At 37.9% G+C, this 22555-nt stretch overlaps 1 protein-coding gene across 1 annotated transcript in view; it reads right to left on the bottom strand.

Moving 5' to 3' along the window:
- LOC143723677 (kalirin-like) overlaps positions 1–22555 on the bottom strand; it is a 141379-nt gene that overhangs the window by 38075 nt on the left and 80749 nt on the right. The window contains exons 7-11 of the mRNA XM_077216379.1: positions 22306–22497; positions 22045–22176; positions 19428–19658; positions 10664–10786; positions 316–507 (exon numbers count right to left, since the gene is read on the bottom strand). Of these exons, the coding sequence (XP_077072494.1) occupies positions 316–507; positions 10664–10786; positions 19428–19658; positions 22045–22176; positions 22306–22497 (870 nt within the window). The remainder of the gene's footprint in view (positions 1–315; positions 508–10663; positions 10787–19427; positions 19659–22044; positions 22177–22305; positions 22498–22555) is intronic.

Genomic DNA, 22555 nt, shown 5'->3' on the forward strand with positions numbered 1-22555 from the left:
CACTTAACCCTCCAACATATTTACTCTTTCTGTCCTTCTCAAACACAGGGTGCATGAGGTGATGGATGTAGCGTTATGTCACATTACTGCGTAATAAATCACTAATAATCACTGCTATTGACTGCTGCAGCAATGGGCCTTAAACATGTAATTAGTTACGTAATGGCAAAAGCATTTAGCTTTTCACACACGTGTCTGATTGGCAGCTGGAGAGGTAAACAACATGTTCTTCTAGCACATCTGGCACTGCTCAGCAAAAACCTTGCAGCATTCCTCTGCAGTCCACCTGGTATGTGTGTGAGTGAGCAGTCTTACCTCTTTAGTGTGCGTGTGGAAGGAGACGGACATGTCCAGCAGTAGTTTTCTTTGCTCCACTCTCCTCACGAAGTCCTGGATCCTGACCTCCAGGTGTCGCGCTGCCTTATAGATCTCCTCAGGGTCACACTCGCCCGTCTGGGCCAACTGCTCAGCTGCTTCCAGGAGTTTATCTGCATTAGTGTAAGTGTTCTGAAAACATGGCAAAGCTCAATTAATCAATGTTCATTTCAAATGAAGGTTGAGATCCAGATATTGAAAAATGTATTTATTTTTATCGCACTGTATATAACATAGATTGTTTCAAAGCAGCTTTGCATTAATAAACAAGAAAATAACCATCTTACTGTTGTAAAACATAAATTATGAAACCAATTCGATTTCCCATTCGTAAAGCAGCTCTACAGAAGACAATTAGCATCATTATTCTGCTCAAGTCAGTTCATTGTTGATTCAATTCTGTTCAATAACATTGTAAATGTTGCAAATCACCCTGGGGTGTGTTTCCCGAAAGCATTATTAGCCAAAAACCCACTACCAGTTGTATCCGAATACAGATAATTTTGGGATTGTAACAGCTCCGACCAACTAATTCCTTCACATATACACTATATTGCCAAAAAGTTTTGGAACGTCTGCCTTTACAAGCACATGAACTTTAATGACATCACATTCTCAATCTGTAGGGTTTAAAATGGAGTTGGCCCACCCTTTGCAGCTATAAACTTTCCACAAAGTTTAGGAGTGTGTTTATGGGAATGTTTGACCATTTGTGAGGTCAGGCACTGATGTTGGACGAGAAGGCCTGGCCTGGCTCTAATTCATCCCAAAGGTGTCCTTTCGGGTTGAGGTCAGGACTCTGTGTAGGCCAGTCAAGTTCCTCCACACCAAACTCGCTCATCCATGTCTTTATGGACCTGGCTTTGTGCACTGGTGCGCAGTCATGTTGGAACAGAAAGGGTCCCCACAAAGTTGGGAGCATGAAATTGTCGAACATGTCTTGGTGTGCTGAGGCATTAAAAGTTCCTTTCACTGGAACTAAGGGGCCAAGCCCAACCCCTGAAAAACAACCCCACACCATAATCCCCCCTCCACCAAACTTTACACTTGGGACAATGCAGTCAGGCAAGTAAAGTTCTCCTGGCTACTGCCAAACCCAGACTAGTCCATCAGATTGCCAGAGGGAGAAGCGTGATTCGTCACTCCACAGAACACGTTCTGGAGTCCAGCGGTGCTTTACATCGGACGCTTTGCATTGCACTTGGTGATGTAAGGCTTGAATGCAGCTTCTCGGCCATGGAAACCCATTCCAAAAAAATCTCTACATACTGTCGACTACAAAACTACACTGGTGTTCAGGGACAGGCATTAAGCTGGTTTAGATCGAACTTATCAGACCGTTACCATTTTGTCTGTTTAAATGGGGAAAAATCAAAGATAACGCCAGTAGACTATGGAGTGCCGCAAGGATCGGTGTTAGGCCCTCTGCTATTCTCAATATACATGCTGCCACTTGGTAATATTATAAGAAAACATGGAATTAATTTCCACTGTTATGCTGATGACACTCAATTATATATCTCATCACGACCAGATGAAAACACTAACTTATCTAAATTGATAGAGTGTCTAAATGATATAAAATGCTGGATGACGTGTAATTTCCTGCTATTAAATTCAGATAAAACGGAGGTACTACTTATTGGTCCAAAAAACTACCCACAAAATCCCTTACAATACAACTTTAATTTAGAAGGATGTCCTGTTACTTTATCCACTACAGTAAAAGACCTGGGTGTTATACTAGACCGCAACTTGACTTTCGAAAATCATATTTCATATATTAGAAGAACAGCCTTTTTCCACCTTAGAAACATTGCTAAGCTACGTAACATGCTATCTGTTTCTGATGCAGAAAAGCTAGTTCATGCATTCATGACATCGAGAATAGATTACTGTAATGCTTTATTAGCTGGTTGTCCTGCATCCTCAATAAACAAGCTTCATTTAGTGCAAAATGCAGCCGCTAGAGTTCTTACTAGATCAAGAAAATATGATCATATAACACCTATTTTATCATCTCTACACTGGTTACCTATTAAGTTACGTATCAATTACAAAGTATTCCTACTGACCTATAAAGCCCTAAATGGTTTAGCTCCTGTGTATTTAAAAGACCTTCTATCGCCATACAATCCATCGCGCTCTTTAAGATCACTAAATTCGAGGCTTCTGGTCATTCCTAGGATATCTAAGTCCACTAAAGGAGGGAGGGCGTTCTCGCATTTAGCTCCTAAACTCTGGAATAGCCTTCCTGATATTGTCCGAGACTCAGACTCGCTGTCCCAGTTTAAAACTAGATTAAAGACGCATCTCTTTAACCAAGCATTCACTTAATGCTTAACCTTTAATACTACTGCTGAATCAGTTCGAATGCATTAACATTATGAACATCAGCTATGCTAATTATTTCCCATCTGCCTTTCTGCTGTTATCTCGGGACGCTAGTCCCGAGGTAAATAGCGTTCGTCAGCTCCAGTTTGTATCCAGCCTCTCACGGAGACTTTAGATGCCCCAACGCCTGTGAAGAGACGACTCGACGCCTGTGAAGAGACGACTCAAAGCCGGCGATATGTTATGCCATAAATTAATACATGATTAACTAACTGTATTTTTCTATGTACATTTCCAAAATACACTTTCTGTAAAGCTGCTTTGAGACAATGTGTATTGTGAAAAGCGCTATACAAATAAATTTGAATTGAATTGAATTGAACTGTTCTTGAGCTAATCTGAAGGCCACACGGAGTTTGGAGGTCTGTAGCTATAGACTCTGCAGGAAGTTGGTGACTTCTGCACACTGCACACAACATGCGCTGACTCCGCTCTGTGATTTTATGTGGCCTGTTGTTCCCAATTGCCTCCACTTTGTTAAAATACCTCTAACAGTTGACCGTGGAATATTTAATAGTTAGGAAATGTCACGAATGGACTTAATGCACAAATGGCAACATATCATGGTACAACGTTTGAATTCACTGAGCTCCTGAGAGCGACCCATTCTTCAACAAATGTTTGTAGAAGCATCTGCATGCCTAGGTGCTTGATTTTATACAACTGTGGCCATGGAAGTGATTGGAACACCTGAATTCAATATTTGGAGGGCTTGCCCAATTCTTTTGCCAATATAGTGTACAGTATATTATATCCTGTTTAAAGCCTTCTGGCCTAAAAAATAAGGAAAATAAATAGACAATATCCCAACAGAAATGCCAGAGCACACTGCACAAGCTACCTCAAAATACAATCAACTAAATTAATGATTAATCACTCTTATGGTGATAAAACATTTTCCTCACGTGTAAAATTGCATATCCATCTATAGAACGAATACAGCCGGTTATCCTAGCCTGGCACACATCACCCCTTTACACTCAGCACGAACCCCGTCGGAAGCAGCAGTTATCACGGATTATCACCTTGTGGTTTACCCTAACATAGCCAAAAACAGAGGAATAGTGGCCCACTGGCTGCTGAGACAAGAGCATTTTCACCCCAGTCCACACTGTTCCTCACTGTCACACATAAGGTAAGATGCTTTAACGAGAGGTTGGCTAATTAACATGAGATAATTACGTGTGTATTCACCTGCTGTGACTGGAGAACAAGAACACATTTACAGATCCAGAGGGCTTCAATCCTTCATTAAACACACAGTTAGAGACAGGAAGCTGTCTACGGGCTCAATGGTGAACACCAAACACACAGCAGTCCAGCTACAGACACATATGTCGCATTATGTACGTTTTTACAGGAAAGTAACAATCTTTATTTGACTATTTTCATCTTTTCCATCTATACGCTGCTCAGCCATTTGTCTTAACAATCTAGGAGACATTATTAATAAACAGACCAGGGCCTGTTAGGAGTTCTTATATAAAAACACTTTAGAAAATCAGAAGCTGAGGAAACTTACAGTGAAAGTAATCTCTTAATTTCTGTCAGGAGTCGATACCTTTAATATGAAATATTAGGTCAAAAGTGTGCATACTGCATATTTGGAGAAATATTGATGGATTCTCATACGTTTATTTCAAATTGCTACAATATATAGAGAAGTAATATTAGATTCTTACTCAAAATGATGCAAAGTGAGCATTATGAGGCACTAAACACTCTCATGTAATGTTTGTTTCATTCATACTGGAAGCCAGAGTGTCCCCTTGTGCAGAAAGTCCACAAGTAAGACTCATAAAGTCCTAAAACTTATGGCATTCTAGGATATCTCTTATATGGACAAAGGTATCCTGATTCCTGACTAATCCAAAGACTACTTTTAAAAAATAAAGATGTATTTTTCTTCTTTTTTTTAAGAAGGGCATTTGATCCAAAGTCAAAGAAGTTGAAGTGAGAAGTTTGAATAAAGGTATGAAGGATTAAAACAGTGTGAATAGACAGTCGTCAGTAAATATAATAAAGACACAATAATAAAAAAAGGAGAGGCATATCCCGACCGGAGAGGTGTGAATGTGTGCAGGAGAGACAACATGAATTGGCCAGTTTGCACCACAAAACAATAGAAACAATAAACCACAACATTTCGATAGGAAGAATTGCTGACAACTCTTCTACAAACTACGTTTCACAACCAAACACATAAAAAGCATCACAGGAAATAATGTAAGCTCATACACGAGATGAGAGTTCTCGTTTAAGACTGGATTTCTTCTTGATAAAAAGATGCACGCAAGAAGCTTACGATACAACTTCTCTGTGCACCGATTTGCAGCGAAAAAGATATGAATTTGAAGGAGAAGATGTTAAAAAAATGTTAACTTGCACTTTGAGTTCAGGATCTTAGCTATTCTCGGTTAATTTTTACAGTACCAGTATCAGTATTATCTTCTTTCTGTGACTTCTTTGATTGATGAGGTGAATCTTTATTTTTCCTGTCCTGTTTATTTTCTTCGATTTCTGTACATATAATAATCCATACACTTGTCTATCGTTATCACTAGAGCGCATGAGAACTAGCTGACTGTTTTCACCACACTGAGTGATATATTGCTGCTTTAAAATACATTAAGGATTTGTTTAGGGTTAGCTGCACTAAAAATCCATCATATATCCTGCATTACTGATTTGATCATACACATACATACATACATAAGACAAATTGCACATGAATCCATCACTCCATTAGAATGTGGCCTGAAAGTGTCTAGAGGTGTTTGACACTCATCTCTTCATCTTCATCAGTCTGTTCATGGATATCATATCTGATATGCAGATGTCAGAATAACAAAAACGGCATATGTCTCACTGGATACCAATAATGGCTGAGCCAAAACAAATCCCTTACGCTTATTTAGACGGAGTCAGATTGTCTCGGGCCCTTCTCATGACACTGAGACTCATGATCTGTCATCCGGACTATTATGGATTATTCATCTCAGGGGAATTATGTGGATAGAGGCAGGGCTTAGTGTACAGTGATCTTTGTCTAGTTTTTGTGCTGTCAGATTAATACTGCGCAATGTATTTAACATCACTTTGTTTAAGAAATATCATTTCAGCAAGACTTGATCCTATTTAAGATGACAAAAAGTGTAAATTTAATTCAAATTAAATTAGTTTGTACAAGACAGCATTTAGTAGCAATTTGAACTTGATTTGAACTTTTTATGAGGAAAAGTGTAAATGGCCCATAGCCTGCAATACTCATTGTCATGCTGCTGAGGTATTGTGAGTGATTGCTAAGGCATTGCTAGGTGGTTGCTAGGTTGCTTGCTAAAAAAAAGAAAAGAAGAAAAAGCCAGCAGGTCCATGATATAATATAAGAATTTCTATTCCAGATTTCGAGTCATGCAGTTAATTTCACAAGTGGCTTCTATACAAGCATACACTACAGTTCAAAGGTTTGGAGTCGGTGAGATTTTTTATATTTCTGAAAGAAGTCTCTTATGCTCGCCAAGGCTGCATTTATTTGTTGAAAAGATACAGTAAAACAGTTATAATGTGAAATATTATTGATATTTAAAATAACTTAATTTTAAAATTAGATGTATTCATGTGATCAAAGCTGAATATTCAGCATCATTACTCCAATCTTCAGTGTCACATAATCCTTCAGTTATCATTCTAATATGTTGATTTGATGCTCAAGAAACATTTCCTATCATTATCACTAGTGTTGGGGAAATTTACTTTCAAAAGTAATGCATTACAATATTGTGTTACACCCAATAAAAAGGAACTAATGAAATTACTGAGATACTTCCTATGCAAAGTAATGCGTTACGGTACTTTTGCAATACTTATTCTCACCTGGCTTGCTTGTTTGTTTTATAATAATAATAAAAAAAGTTCTGCTTTTGGCAAATCTAAAGGCCCTTTTCAAACCAAAAGTGAAATGACGCAGGAGAAGAACGTTCAACTCTCTTACTTCAGCAATAAAATAATGAGTTTGCATTTGACAGTTTTTTTTTTATTCTGAGGACTACTGAATCTGTTTTGGTGCAAAAGAGTAAATGCCGGCTCATATTTAGTCTAGAACGACAATAACCATCATGTTCACACAGCGCACACAACACTGCATCTCACTCCTGATTTTTACTGCGTTAATTATTTGATAAAAAAGTTACTCAGATATTTTGTTGTAAATTTCAAAGTAATGTGTTACTTTACTCATTTGAAAAAAGTAATCTGATTATGTAAGTCACGTTAATTGTAATGCGTTACCCTCAGCATTTATTATCACAGCTGGAACCAGTTCAGCTGCTTAATATTTTTGTAGAAACCATGATCATTTTTTCTGGATTCTTTGATGAATTGACAGTTCAAAAGAGTAGTTTTTATTTAAAACTTTCATTCATAACTTTTGTAACATTATATAATTCTTTATAGTCACTTTTGATCAATTAAATGCATACTTGCTGAATAAAAGTATTAATTTCTTTAAAAAAATCACTGACCCCAAACTTTTGAACAGTAGAGTACAGTACATGCCCACTTTATGTCAGAGCTCATAAGTCTGTCATGAAAGGCTAAAAATCAGTGTCGCCATGTAAAATATTAATGTGATTTTGACTTTGGGAACACAAATGTTGAACCCAAGTGTTCCCAGAGAGGTTATCCAGTTATAACAGACGTTATTTACATACAGAAGTCTTAGGGCCGGATTTACTAACAGCTTGCACCAGCAAACTCTCTTTTGGTGTTAAACACTACTGTCAGGATTTACTAAAGACACACAGTGAAAAATAAGCACTGAAAAGGCATGGACAGGGATATTTTTGCGGCTGAACTTATTGCATATGCATTTGTAGGAGTTTCCCTTTCAGACAGAAACTATATGGGAGGAAAGTTTAAATGAATCATGCAAACTGATCTACTAAGGTTTGCGCTCGTCAATTTACTGGTATTTTAATCAGTTTTTACCACCCCAAAAAAGCATGTCTTAAACCAGACTATAATTTGCGCTGCTCTTGTTAGATTGCGTTGGTCATTATGGAAATTATCCGTCTGTGTCTGTGTACTTTAATTTGCACGTCATCAGTAGATCACACGCAGAACTTTCCATTTCCATCTGTGCTTTTATGGGATTGTGCTAATTTACCCTGTTTAGAAAATCTGGCCCTTAAAGTGACAGTAGCAAAAACAGATTTTTTTTTTTTTTTTTGGTTTAGCGAGAGGTGTAAAACAATCATTAAACACTGCATTATGGCTGTTTCTAGAGCTACAAAGCTTGACTAATATAAAAATATACAAAAGAATGCCCCTTATATATTGTATCTGCATTAAATTATATTGCGGTAATAGCCATTAATAAGGAGAACATCAACGTATGCAGTACAGTAGTGAAGTCCTTTGTTTTTACAATAATACAGTGTGAGAGATTCACATCCAATGTGGCAGTTTTCCAATAATATCAACATTCAATCATGTTTATTTGACTTTTGTTTTGTTTGCAATGTAGAAACAACAGCATGAAAAGACACATATCCTGATTCCAAAAAAAGTATTACCACACAGCTCTCTCCTGAGATGAGTTTACAACAACACAAATTGACTGTGAATTTTCACACTTCTACCCTCATTTTGCTCAAGTTACTAATTATGAATATTTAGGATGAATTACAACACTGGGGGCATTTAGAAATTGCTTTATGAACATATCCGAATTCATTGCCCATGCAGTAAAGGAAACCATCTGTGAAGCTCATTTGATGGAGCTCCAGAGGCCTGAAAACATTTCCATTAGCCCGTTTGTGTCTGCTGTGCTACCACCACTGCATATGTTGACATCTTTATTATATCATTTGATTAAATGTCTCCAAAGGGACAGACACCAAAACAATCTTCCTGTAATTATCCAGAGGATTGTCTCCTTGTGGCTAGTGGGGTCTGTTTGAGATTTGTGCCGTATGGGAAATGCTCCTGATAGAATGGTTTTTGTTTTCGCATGTCAGGAAGTCGCAGCAGATGTGGGCTAGTGGCACACACAAGTCTAAGTCCTACATGTGTCAGAGTCTGATTCTAATTGTACTGTTAGACTGGGACCAAACTAGGCTCACCATGAAAAGCGATAAATCACATTTCTTCCATGTTAGTCTGATTTTTTGTTCTAACAAGCCATGACTGTCAACAGTGCTCGGCATTAAAACATTGTGACAGTCGATTTTTACAGTCTCAGCCTCGTACAGCATAGCCACTGGCCATTTAGAGCTTAGCACACAACATGGCAAGAGCAGTCTGAAATTGCAACTTCTGGATGTTTTATTGTATCAGGCCACATGTAAACAAAGTCATGTTAGTCCAATGAGTACATTTTCCAAGGTGGGCAAGGTTCGTGAATCTTAGAAAGAGGTTTTTGTTTGAGATAATGTGAGTATCAGATATGATAATGTTGAAAGGTCAAGGGTCAAAAGCCCAACTAAAGCAAACACTGATCACCACAATGGTGACTTCAAACTTTGAACATCTAAACCTCTGTTAATTTAATGCCATTAATTGTGAAATCCACACTTTTACAAAGGTATATTGTCGAGAACGACAGTAATGCAGCACAATTTTTTTAAGCCAGCAGACTCATATGCACACTGACAGGGCGTGGAATCATTTCAAATGTCAAGTGAAATATCAAGTGTAGTTTTTTCTGACCTTAGTCTAGTTGACAGGTTTTATTTTTTATTTAATATTTTTTAACTTGATAATTTGATAAAATAAAACAAACCACAATTTTGTATTCTATAATATTTTTTTCTTTATTTTCCTTATGAAAATTTTATGATTGGTTTATTTACTACAAACACTTTAGTCATCGTGGATTTTATAAAATAAAAAACTTTTTTTTTTTTTACCACAGAATAAAGCAGAAAATATATTTTATCGTAATCGTGTGTTTATTGTCTTCACGTTTCATCAGTCAAAATGTTTCAGCTTAAGCTGGGTGCCTTTTTCCATATAAGGGATTTCCTGGAAATGTTCAAGTGTAATGTTGTGACACTATGGTTCTTCTATGATTCTCACTTGTGGACTTTCAGCGCGAGGGTGCACTCCGGCTTCCAGTATGAATAAATATTACATGAGAGTGTTTAGAACTCGTTTTGGATAAGAATAAAATGCAAGGTCATAGACCGTCTTGTCTCTTTGAATTTAAATCTAGTTTTATTCACATTGTCCGATGAAAACCTCTACGTGAACACACTTGCCTGAGAAAAGTGTGGAGAACAAATTTACGTTTATTAAAAGTGTTTGGGACACATCCCCTACGTATTCTATGCCCAAGCACGCTGCATGTCAGTTTTGACCACAAAAGATGAGGTAAATTGATTGGATGTCATGTATTTTACATTTTATGGCACTACCATTTTCCTGTATTTAAACTAGAGGTTGCATTTTCCCTGTTAGAAATACACAATCACTTTTAATGTTATTTTAATGTGGGGTAGAAGTAAACAAACGGCAAAACTCACCATTTTGTCCGTGTACCCCCTCTTACCTCACACACCCCAGGTTGAACCACTGGACTAGAATAAGCTGGAGAAAAATTCTGGCGGTGCAAGGGTAGTATTTATGTTGCATTATAATGGAACGTGAAAACCCTCAATTAAGCCTGAAACATGACTGTAAATGTTAATGAAGCCCCTTTTTAACCTGTTTATTGGATGTGCTGCTATGCACTAAGACCTGATATTGCACACATTGTCTGAGAAACTTTTTAATAGGCTGTTTTTGATGGATATAAGTGAATGATTCGATCTGAAAACAAATGGCTTAAATAAGATTGATGTGGATTAGTCGGATGGTTTTGTATTAATCTGACTGGATGCAGCTGTTGTCTCACCTGCGCCACCTCCTCAAAGTCATCATGGCGTTTCTGGAGGGCTCTGGCTCTGTGCAGGGATTTGCCCACACCTGTGTGTTTACTGAGGAAAGCCTCTCCATGGTTCTCTATCCAGTCAATCACCTGCAACACACAAACAAACACAATCCATTAAGTGCACTGACAAAATCACAACACAGAGTTGAAAGAGAGTCTATCAAGCAAGCTTCTGTTTTCCTTAGTCCATTCAATTGATGTTACATATAGAAAGTCAGTTATAACACACATCAGTGCCAGTGACTGCTCGCATACTCTCATGGGCATATGAAGGAAGAGTGTTCAATCAGCATCGGTTTTCTGTCCAATAGTGATCCAAAGACTCTTTTTCATCATCCCTAGGGACACTGTATCGCAAATAACATTCCTCCAGCTACATCTTTAGATTAGACTGATGTGAAATGTGACTTAGGCAACACAATCAAACACTAGAAATCAATGCTGACATGCTCAAACTAAACAATGAGCAAATGTTGAAAATATATAAACATGCAGAACAAACTCCCCTTATTGTCTATGTGCATTAATTGTGTTTAAATAAACAGAACAAAAAACGTAATGTTCAGAGGTTGCTCTTTTATAGCTGAGCAGACTGAAAGGTAGGGTAGGCGATTTCGGAGCAGCTAGCAATAGCAAGGTAGCTTTGAAACAAAAAAGTTCCCTTCTTTTTTAAAGAAAATCTGTATTAATTCTATTTAATATATACTTGTACAGCACTTTGGTTTCAACATCTGTTGATTTAAAATGTGCTTTATAAATTAATAAACTAAACTAAACTAAACTTTGAAAGCAAGAGATCCCACCCTCTTTTCAGAGCGTTTCCAAAGCCACACCTCCTTCAAAACACATGAACGATCACAGCAGAGTATGCAAAGCGTCACAGGGACGACGTTAAATTACCTCATGTCTCAAAGCACATAACACCACAATAATAATGAGCATAACTTACAGAGCTATTACTTGTACCACCTGACTGCTGCAGGTCCATTTCGGCATTGATAGTGTTTAGACAGAAACAAAAATCTGAGTCTGCGGACATGAACGGCACCGGGTAGAATGTTAAAGGTATCCATCTTGTAATTACGGTTATGACATGCGCGTGAATGTAGCATAAGCTCATTGTTTTGGTTCAGAAAGAACTGTTAAAGGTGTCTGCTGTTTGTTTGTGGCGCACGGTGATTGTCTACAACTCTATATAGCCATACGGAATGCACTGATGATGTGTAATGTCTGCGCCGAGATATGGAACTACATATGCTGACAGGCAGGTATGGACATCAGATCGAATGGAATGTTTGGACAAACATTTTTTTGGTCATGAGTCTTCCACAGATGATGTATATATATATATATATATATATATATATATATATATATATATATATATATATATATATATATATAGACCAATTATTTTATTGTTTGCTATAAGGATGTGAGGAGAGTTTTAACCAGAATAACAAAAAGTTTTTATTAAAAAAAAAAGTCCTACCCTACCTTTTAATAGAGTAGTCAGTCGATTCATTCACGTGTCAACTCTGTCATGCATATTTTGCCCAAAATTCCATAAAACATAAATAAACATATAAAAATAAATGGGCAGGTGACATATCATCATGATTTCACTGTCCCTTCATAAAAACCATATTCAACATTTTGAAAACATTTTATTTTCATTAGTTAACGTCATTTAATGCATAATGCAACTAACATTAACTAATAATGAGCAATACTTTTTATGAATACTGCCAACCTTACTTAACAATACATATTCATTGTTAATTGCATTAAATAATATTAACAGATACATCTTGTGATTTTAATAATGTATTAGTACAAATTATTAATTAATATACAATAAGATTACTAAATGCTGCAGCACTTGAACAATTTTTAACAAATGGAACCTTATTGTAAAGGGTTACCAAATTGCATTAAATGCATTTTTATTCAATTATAAACTTTTTCAATATGTCTCAATTACATGATACAATTTTGAGAGAAATATAGCCTGAATAAACTAAACCGATACTTATCTGTGGTTTAATTGATTTAATTTTGAAACAAACACCAAGCATCTGACCACCTTTTTCTGGTTACAGTCGTGGTAAATGTGGTTCTTCTGCCACTTGCGTGTTTGCAAGTGATACAATGTTAATCAAACATGCAGTTGCGTCAACAAGTTCTTGTTTCTGCTACATTGATTAATGCATCCACTTCATGTTCTAAAAACAACTTCCTTCTTTCACACGCACATTAACAGAGGCTGATGAGATAAATATAGCCCGGCGTGATGAGTCAATCAGAAGATACGGCTGCTCACAATCTGGAGTTCACAGATGGCATAGGTTACATCCACTCAATCCAAACACCTGTTTGGCCAAATAAATCAACTCATAATTCAATAACAATCAGGCATTTGTGTTTGACTATCAGTCATTGTGACTCGCACAATGTTTTGACTCAAAGAATCTGTTATGTGTGTGTTCATAACTATTGATTATGCTTTGTAATGACTGTTTACATAAAGAACCTCAGCAAATCAAACTTATGATAATAATCAAGTACAAGAAATAATCAAGGAAAAGACATAATAAACTGAGCAGACTGAGTGTTTCGTAAACAGTCAGAACTGCTATTACAATTTATCCTGCTTTAGGGGTCGGCGACAAATAAGGATGTCCAAGATTATGAAAAGGAAAAATCTTAGAAAAAAATTTGGTTTAAAATCCCATGTTCTTAAAAGTTTAATCATTGTATTCATGTATGTGCCTTTGTTTAATAAAAAAATATTTTGATTAAATTTATTTAGATTTAACTTTTATTCTTTTAGTAGACACTTTTATCCAAAGCGACTTCCATTGCATTCAAGATATACATATTATCAGTCCCTGCATTCCCCGGGAATTAAACCCATGACCTTGGCGTTGCTTGTCAGTCATGTCTTGTTTGGTTTCATTGTCTTGTTCTGTTTAATTTGTAGTTATGGTTCACTTCGTCACTGTTTTGCCTGTGTTCTAGTTCATCATTAGTTGTCGTGGTTTCTTATTAGTTAAACACGTGTTTCCTGTTCTGTTGATCATTCCCTCTGTGTATTTAAGCTTTCAGTTTTCTCACTTTTTCTGGATTCCACGTTAACATTTAACGTTAATATTTTATGTGTGTATTGTTTTCACTCTCTCTGTTTAATAAATATTATCATAATTTGTCATTCAGCATCACTCATCTCTCTTGTCATGCTTTACTCACTACCACAACCACTCTCTATGTGTATTCTATAACACTGGCCTCGATGAGAAATCAAAGGCATGCCTGCCCGTAGATGGTCCTAGAACAAGCTTCGCAGAGTATCTGGAGTGGGTGTTGGTTCAGTGTGACTCACATTTTATGTCTGCCTCTCTTCTGAGGACATCGCCAGCCCCACTCAGGACCCAGAGCCCAGCCCGCCGTCAGCCATGCCCGCAGTCTAACAATGCCCTCAAAGCCGGAGCCCACCACGAATCCAGAGCCTGAGCGTTCACCAGAGGCAATTTTAGTTTCAGAGCCTGAGCCCACAGCGGAGTCTAGACAGTGTGTGAGCTGGCAACAGCGTCTGTCACGGAGGGCTTATTAGTGGAGTTTGATAAGATTAATTTAAGCCCCACCCACACTCCCCTGGCTGAGGTGTGTAAACTAAGCTGGAGCTCGACGGAATTGGTGTTGGATGAGTTGGATGAAAAGGAGTTTGCTGGTCTACAGTCTACTGGTCCCATCCAGTTCCAAGTTATCTTCATCTCTGCTGGTTAAACCAGTTCCAAGTCATCTCAATCTTGCTGGTAACGCCCAGTTACAAGTCCTCTTTGTCATCGCTGGTTAAGCCCAGTTCCAAGTTGTCCCAGACATCGCTGGTTGAGCCCAGTACCAAGTAATCTCAATCATCGCTGAAAACGCACAGTTCTAAGTCATCGCTGGATGAGCCCAGTACCAAGTCATCTAAGAGTAATTTGCTGGTCTACAGTTTCCACTGGTCCCATCCAGTTCCAAGTCATCTTAGTCATCACTGGTAACGCCCAATTCCAAGTCCTCTTTGTCATCACTGGTTAAGCTGAAAACGCACAGTTCCAAGTCATCGCTGGTTAAGCCCAGTCCCAAGTCATCTCAGTCATCGCTGGTAAAGCCTAGTTCCAAGTCATCTTCATCTCTTCATCCCACCACGTCTTAGTCTTCGTCTTCCAGCACCAACTCTCCTTAGTCATTCAGTACCAAGTTGTCCACCATTGCCTCTGCCCAGCTCCAAGTCCATCCAGTATCCCTCTCCCTCCTTCTCTGCCAAAGCCATCCAGTACCTGAGCCTCATCTCTGCGGTCTCCCTTCAGCCCCTCTACAGTCTCTGCCTGAGGCTTCCCAATCGCCTCAGCCAGTGGATCCCTTAGTTCCACCTCAAACTTTCAAACCCCAGGTTCCACATCACCCCACCGACTCATTAGCTTCATCTTGGCTCAACGATCTATCTACTCCACTATGGTACGTCATCCCTCAGGCTCGGCTAGGCTCCCTCATCCCTCTGGCTCCAGCTTGGTCCATCGTCAACTTCCGAGTCGTTAGCTGCTCCTCAACCCTGAACCCCTCTGGCTCTGCCAGGCTCCTCCTTCCCTCCGATTCCACCATTGTCCTCATTTCTACTATCTCCGCCCTTGTCTGCCATAACCACATCTCCACCCTGGCCACGCCCACCTGAGGCTTAGCCGTGGCCCTCCGGACTAGTGGTGTCGACCTGGGTCTTCGGCTCTTTGGCTCCACCTGGGTCTCCATTTCCTCCGGCTCCATCTCAGTCGTTCATCTCCCTGGTTCTGCCTGGCCTCTTCAACAAGGATCCACCATGGCACCTCCCTCCATCGGTTCCACTTTGGGCCTTCATCAGGATTTGGCTCTGAGTGATCCTCTTGCTCCTCCTGTCTCCTCTCTAGCTCCTCCCGTCATAATGTTAAGTCATGTCTTGTTTATTTTCATTGTCTTGTTCTGGTTAATTTCTAGTCATAGTTTTCTTTGTCACTGTTTTTTTTTTTTTTTGCCTGTGTTCTAGTTCATATGGTTTCTGATTAGTTGCACACCTGTTTCTTGTTTTGTTGATCATTCCCTCTATGTATTTAAGTCTTCATTTTTCTCAGTTCTTGTTTATTTGTTAACGTTTAACATTGTGATGTGATGTGTAATACTATTGCTCTTTATGTATATTAAAATACTTGTCCTCATCGTTTTCAAAAATTGTGACAATGCAATAATTTTGTCGTGGATAGTTACACCACCTTGTAATTTTCTAACCAAACAAACAAATTAATTAATTAATGTAAAAATTATTTTATTGATTGATTGATTGATTGATTGATTGATTGGACACAAATGTCACACCATTTACCCTTAGGCTGTGTGTCCACCGAAGCGTTTTTTCATGCAGCTGGCGTATTTTTCCAATTGTTTTCATTGGGAGCGTCGCCTTTTTTAAACGCCATGAGCGTAACGATGCGCTGAGCGTTTTTTTCACGGTGAAGCGCTGAGCGCCTGGCGTTTTTTACTGGTTGCCAAGAGTTGAAGAATGTTCAACTTTGGGGTAAAACGCAGCGCTCATCACTGTCACTTTTTACCCAACCGTCCAATCACAGTGGTGGAGGGGCGGGACAAATAGCACACTGACCAACCGCCACATTCTGCTTGTTCAACGTCAACAGATGACAACAAGCTTAATAACGGAACAAAATTATTTAAAACAAGAGCCAGAGAAAATACGTAACATTGTATCGACATTTTAATATAGAATCAACACAGAAACAAAATATGTGTGAAATGAGATACTAGTAACACTTTCGCGGTTATTCCGTATCATAACAAGCAAAGTGTCTCAACTAAAAAAAGAAAATGCTGCGCTGCCAAAACGCTCTCAAGCGCCCACAGCTAGGCGTTTTCAGCAGAGCGCCTAGCGTTTTTAGCCAGCTGAAAACGCTGGTGTACGGCCTTAGGGACTCCTTAATAATTGCAACTGAAAGTTTTAAATGATGACTGTCACAGTTGGTTTTGAGTTTTGTTCATGTTCTTGGTTTCAGGTCTTTTGTTTTACAATGACATTTTACGAAGAAACTTGTCTCACACAATGGTCTAAAATAAAGGTCAAGGAACCATTATGACCTTTTCCAGGCAAACACAGGAAAACTAAAATATTTGTGTAAAAAAACAAAGACACTTAGATATTTTATGTCAGACTGGTACAGAACACTAACTGCATGAAATGGAAATCTCGTGTGTATAAAGCAGGCTGTCTATCACACTTCCCCCAGTCTCCCCCACCATGACTCACAACCCTCCTTTACTCTGGTTATCAGGGTTTCCCAAGTAACCGAGTCAAAGCCACTTGTGTACTCTGCTGATAACCCCATGGCTCACTGGTGACCACAACCAATTCATTACTAAGTTCAGGGGAAAAAAAACAAAGATAACAAAGCAGAACCCCTCTGTTGTTATCAAAAAGGGTGTCTGACTGCCACAGATTGAGGAACAGATCATATAAAGAACTCTAGGGAAGAGTGTGTTGAATGTAGACAGGCACAAGAGAGTGTTTTTTAAATAAACGGCTCCCCCAGAAATTAGCATTTCTCTTATGTGGAAAAAAAGAGATATTTCAACAGAATGTTGACACTGAATTGGCATAGGTGCTTTCAAGCTTCAAAAAGGACATTTTCAGGATACACATTCTATTTTTGGGTGAAGTATTCCTTGTTACTGTAACTTGTAATGAACACAAATATGACTTGAATGTGTATGAGTGTGGGAGGTCTGTTCATTTACTCTAAATAACTCAACCTACTCATTACCTGTATTTAACTACACACTTGAAGACATTTGGCCACATCTCACCCTCCATTACTCAAGAATTGCAAACATTTCAGGGTGAGGCAAACTAACATCACCAAATATGGGTAATAATAACAATCTGTCTCCCACAAAACATTCAGTATGTTGATATCTCACTCAAATCAATGATCCAAGTTTATCAGAGCCGTATGTTTGTGCTTAAAGAGTTTAGCATTTTTTATTACATCCACCTGATCAGTGTTTGGAGGGTGAAATCTAACTCCACCAATCAGAGATTGACTTTCATGCATATCAGTAAATCTGTGCATGATGCCTTAACAAATCAGTAGATCAGATCAACTCTAAACACTCATCTAATGCCAGAGGTAAATTCAATTATTTTCTTGATAAATCTACAAATCATATTAATATTCCACCACCTGTTAAATTTACCAATTATTATATCTATGGTTCTTTGAAAATAAAAAAAATAAAAAGTAGATGTTTCATTGAAGATTATTAAGATCAGTTCAGGCCTGTAAACATCACATTCCTTTCTTGAATTAGCCCATCGGTTTATGGGTTACCTACATTGTTAATAGATGGGGTTTTATAAAGAACTATAAAATAAAAAGCATTTAATAAAACTGATAGTTGTGGTCATGGATGCTGATTGGTCAATACAGTTTTCCAGTTGACATATTGACCAATCAGTCATCTTACAAAAACACAATACAGAAACAGCTATGAGGTAAAACACCTATACAGAGACCATAAAGACTATTAACCTGATTTTACATCAACTTGATTTTCAAATTGATCACTTCATCAATTTTCTAAAATAATGTTTTAAAGAAACATTTGAAATATTTATACTTAATATTATTATTGTGCAGTAGCTGTTCCTTAAAAGCAATAAATCACTCAAAGCAATGCAAAATTCCCATAAGAAACTGTACACTTTAGCCTAGTTTTAAAAAGAGTATTTAAATAATATACTTTAAAAGAATAGAACTGATTGTAATGTTTTCGGACACTTAATTGGATGTTAATTGCAATTGATTGGAAATTTATTATAGTTTAAATTTACATTAAATGCTTTACAGTTCCTCTTCACCCCTATTTAAGTACAATGATTTAAGGATTTAAGTGCATCTTTATATGTAATTTCATACTTATTTGTCTTTAAAGTTTACAGAAAAGCATTTCACAAAAAAACTAAATTAAAGCAGCACTATGTTTATCACTTTGTAAAAAGAAAATTCAGAAGAGAGAAAAGAGAGGATTAAAAACAACCAATATGCTGCTCATCATTCCTGAAACTGATACAGGAGTTGAGTAATGTCAATTTTATTATTGACGGCAATGTGTTTTATTGTTCTCTGCCCTGTGTTTGGCCTCTGGCTGGTCTGAATCCAGCCCCCGTTTGGGCTCTTCAGCTCTTTGGTTCTGGTTCAGATCTTGATTTGGCCAGGTCTGTTGGCTGTTTTTCAGAGATGACCCCGACCTTATAAACCAGAGCTGAATCCAGGCCCAGAGCTGCCACAGACCCGCTGAAAGAGGCTAATGGATAGATATTAACTGCTCCTCTGGGCACATATCCAACACTAAAAAAATACTCAAAGAAAAAAAAAACATGCTGTGTATATAACTGTACAACACTGAATTTATGGTGAACTGTTGTTGACAAATTTCCTCATTCAACATTCTGCACTTCAAAATTATGGATGAATTAAAGCACATCTAAAAAAATAAAAAATAATGATAACTATTTTATTCCCGTACAAAAAAAGTACCTTGGTAAAGTGATGTGTATATATATTATGTCTAAGTAGGCAACTAGTTAGGAACACTCTGTCAGTGAGAGAGCCTGAGAGAGTGTAGACATATGTGAACATTTATCTACCTGTTGGACGTCCTGCTGGAAGACACAGAGCTGCAGTCTCTGATGAAGACGGACTTTACGGTGCTGCCAGATGTTCTCCAGACGTCTCTGGTGATGCAGGACCTCGTGGACCACGTCCAGAATACAGTGCACGGCTTTAGAGTAGTTAGCTGTTGCAGTCAGAGACTCTGAGTTACCAGGACTCAAAGGCCGCTGAAGAACGTCAAGCAAAGCCTTACCATCCTGACTCACCTGCAGATAAAGACCTGGTCAGTGAGATTTTTTTAAAATTAAACTTTTATTCATCATTAAATTAATAAACAGTGACAGCAAAGACATTTATAATGTGACAAGATATGTCTATTATAAAAAAATGATGTTCTTTTGATCTTTCTAATCATCAAAGAATGCTGAAATGTTTTCAACATTAAAAAAATAAACATATTAGAATGATTTCTGAAGGATCATGTGACACTGAAGACTGCAGTAATGATGCTGAAAATTCAGCTTTGATCACAGGAATGTGTTAAGCAGTTTAAAATATATTCAAATAGAAAATAGTTAGTTGAAATTGTAATAACATGTCACTGTATTTTTGTTTAAATAAAAGCAGCTTTGGTGAGCATAAGCGATTTCTTTCAAAAACATAAAACTTAAGAATAAAACTTAAAGAATAAGTCTTATAAAGACCCCAAACTTATCCAAAACCCCCAAATGGTATTGTATTTGTCTGAAATGGCTTAAAACGACAATGTTTACAATAATTTTGACCAAACAGACATTGAAATAAATTCAATCAAAATGATGCAAGAAATACGGTAAAAATAACCATGGCAAGTTTTCCACAAACTTTCCAGAATAATAACCAGAAATATAACTATTACAGCTGTCATGTTCAGGGTTTTATTTAAACACGTATTACTTATAAGCATTTAACTCATCGGACATTGTTAATTTGATCTAAATGAGGTTACGTCAGGTCTCTGTGATAGAAACAGAGATCCTCTAGTAGAGACCTAGAGTATAAATTGATTGTGTAAAACTACCCTTATGTTTAATTGTGTACCAAGGTCAATATGACTTGTTTCCATGTTTTAAACAAGATCTACAACAGAGCACATTCTCTAATGTCAGATCTTTAAACAGAGTCATGGGTACATGACTGAAGAGCTTGGAAACACAGGGATACATTTTCAGTCTGAGTATCAGGGGTGGAGATCTGTAAAGTAGCACACATTGTGGCATTGTTTTCCTGTTGTGTCTTCAGATTAATTAAGGCCGGTTCACTAATGTGTTCTAGTTCAAATAACATTAGTAGAGCTGTAGGTTTATTGTTTAACATAAGCACAGAGACTTGCCATCCTCATTGGACAGTTTTAGACATGACCCACATCACCTGGTGAAGTTAACTTGGTTAAAAATCACAACTTGATCCTACAGAACTAGTCAACTACAGACTGATCTTGAATATCCTTTTTCAGTCAAAAATACAAGAAAAGGCAGTATCCTCAAAACTGTTGGCGCTTTTCCGCTGCATGGTACGGTACGGTTCAGTTCGCTACGGCACGCTTTGGCGCTTTTCCACTGCATGGTACGGTACGGCTCGGCTCAGCACTGCTCACTTGTGGCGCTTTTCCACTGCATGGTACGGTACGGTACGGCTCGCTTCGGCTCGCTTTAAATGGTACCACCTCTGTTGTGGTTCCAAGCGTACCGTACCGATACTAAAATGTGACGTGTAAACACTGTAGGTCAGACAGACAGAATCGTCACTACCAGCGTCATTGTATTTGCGAGACATCAAACCTGCTAGATTTAAATAGCCAGTAACAGCCACCGCTGTAGCACCTGTTTTAAAACTACTTGCTTGACTTGCTTGAAGAAAAAAAACTTCCAAAAAAGAAATGGTTGAAGCGGTACTAACTGCAGTGGAAAAGCGAAGCGAGCTGAACCGTGCCGTGCCGAGCCGAACCGTACTGAGCCGTACCGAGCCATACCATGCAGTGGAAAAGCGCCATATGTTCTTTCTTAGAGAGATAGAATTGAATCTGCAAGGACTTCCAGTCAGGATTTAGAAAATATCATAGTACTGAGCCCTCAGCTCTCATCAGGTCATTATGGAGAACCGCAAGGCTCAGTACTAGGACCTTTGCTTTTCATCCTATACATTTTACCCTTGGGAGATATCATTAGAAAACATGGTGTTAGAGTTCACTGCTGATGATACTCAGCTTGATATTTCTTTGCAGTCTGACTAAACATACCAATACACAAAACTGCATAGTTGATCTTTTTTAAATAAATAAAAAAGCATAATTTACAAACTAAATGTATTGTTTTGTAGCTTTGAGTTTTTAAAACATTCATATCATTTATCTTTATTGCCGTAATAACTCAATAATAAACGCTTTTCAAATATTATATTTCATGTCACGTCACATCACTTCACATATCAATCAATCAATCAATCAATCAATCAATCAATCAATCAATCAATCAATCAATCAATCAATCAATCAAAGTTTTCATTCAAAATATTAAATAATTTACTTTTGTTCTGAAAGGAAATCAAATGCTAAGAGGTGCATCTAAATTTGATGCATGGGATATGGGATCATATTTCGAGTTGTGTTTTCACCTCTGTATAAGCTTGTGTGACCTGTTCATAGAGTGTCTGATGATGATGAATGGCCAGTTCCAGATCCTGCATCTCTGATGGCAGCCCACCCTCACTGCACATCTTACACCACGCTTCCACACCAGATAGAAACTGCACAAACAGAGGAACACAGACCAGCTATTTCACCACTAAATCATTATTTAAAATTATTTATTCTATTTATAAAAGCTGTTTACATGTTCTGAGAGCTACAGTTGAAGTAAATAAGAAATGTGTTACCTGCTCAGATTTCTGATGGAAGACAGCAGACATGGCAAGGATGGTGCTGCGCTCATCAAGAGCAGCGGCAAAGCTCTTCCACTCCTGATCGAGCTGAGTGCTGATCTGCTTGATCTGCTGAGTCGCGTAGTGACCTGCCTCCGACAGCCGGGACGCCACTGACATGATGCGGTTTATGTTCACATATGCATTCTGGAAAATGTGAGATTAGAAATCACTCAAGTGCAAAATGAATGTAATGTTTTCGGAC

This window comes from Siphateles boraxobius, unplaced genomic scaffold (genome assembly GCF_051911475.1).
Source record: "Siphateles boraxobius isolate OS27281-9 unplaced genomic scaffold, OSU_SipBor_1 7, whole genome shotgun sequence".
In the NCBI taxonomy this organism is placed as follows: Eukaryota; Metazoa; Chordata; class Actinopteri; order Cypriniformes; family Leuciscidae; genus Siphateles; species Siphateles boraxobius.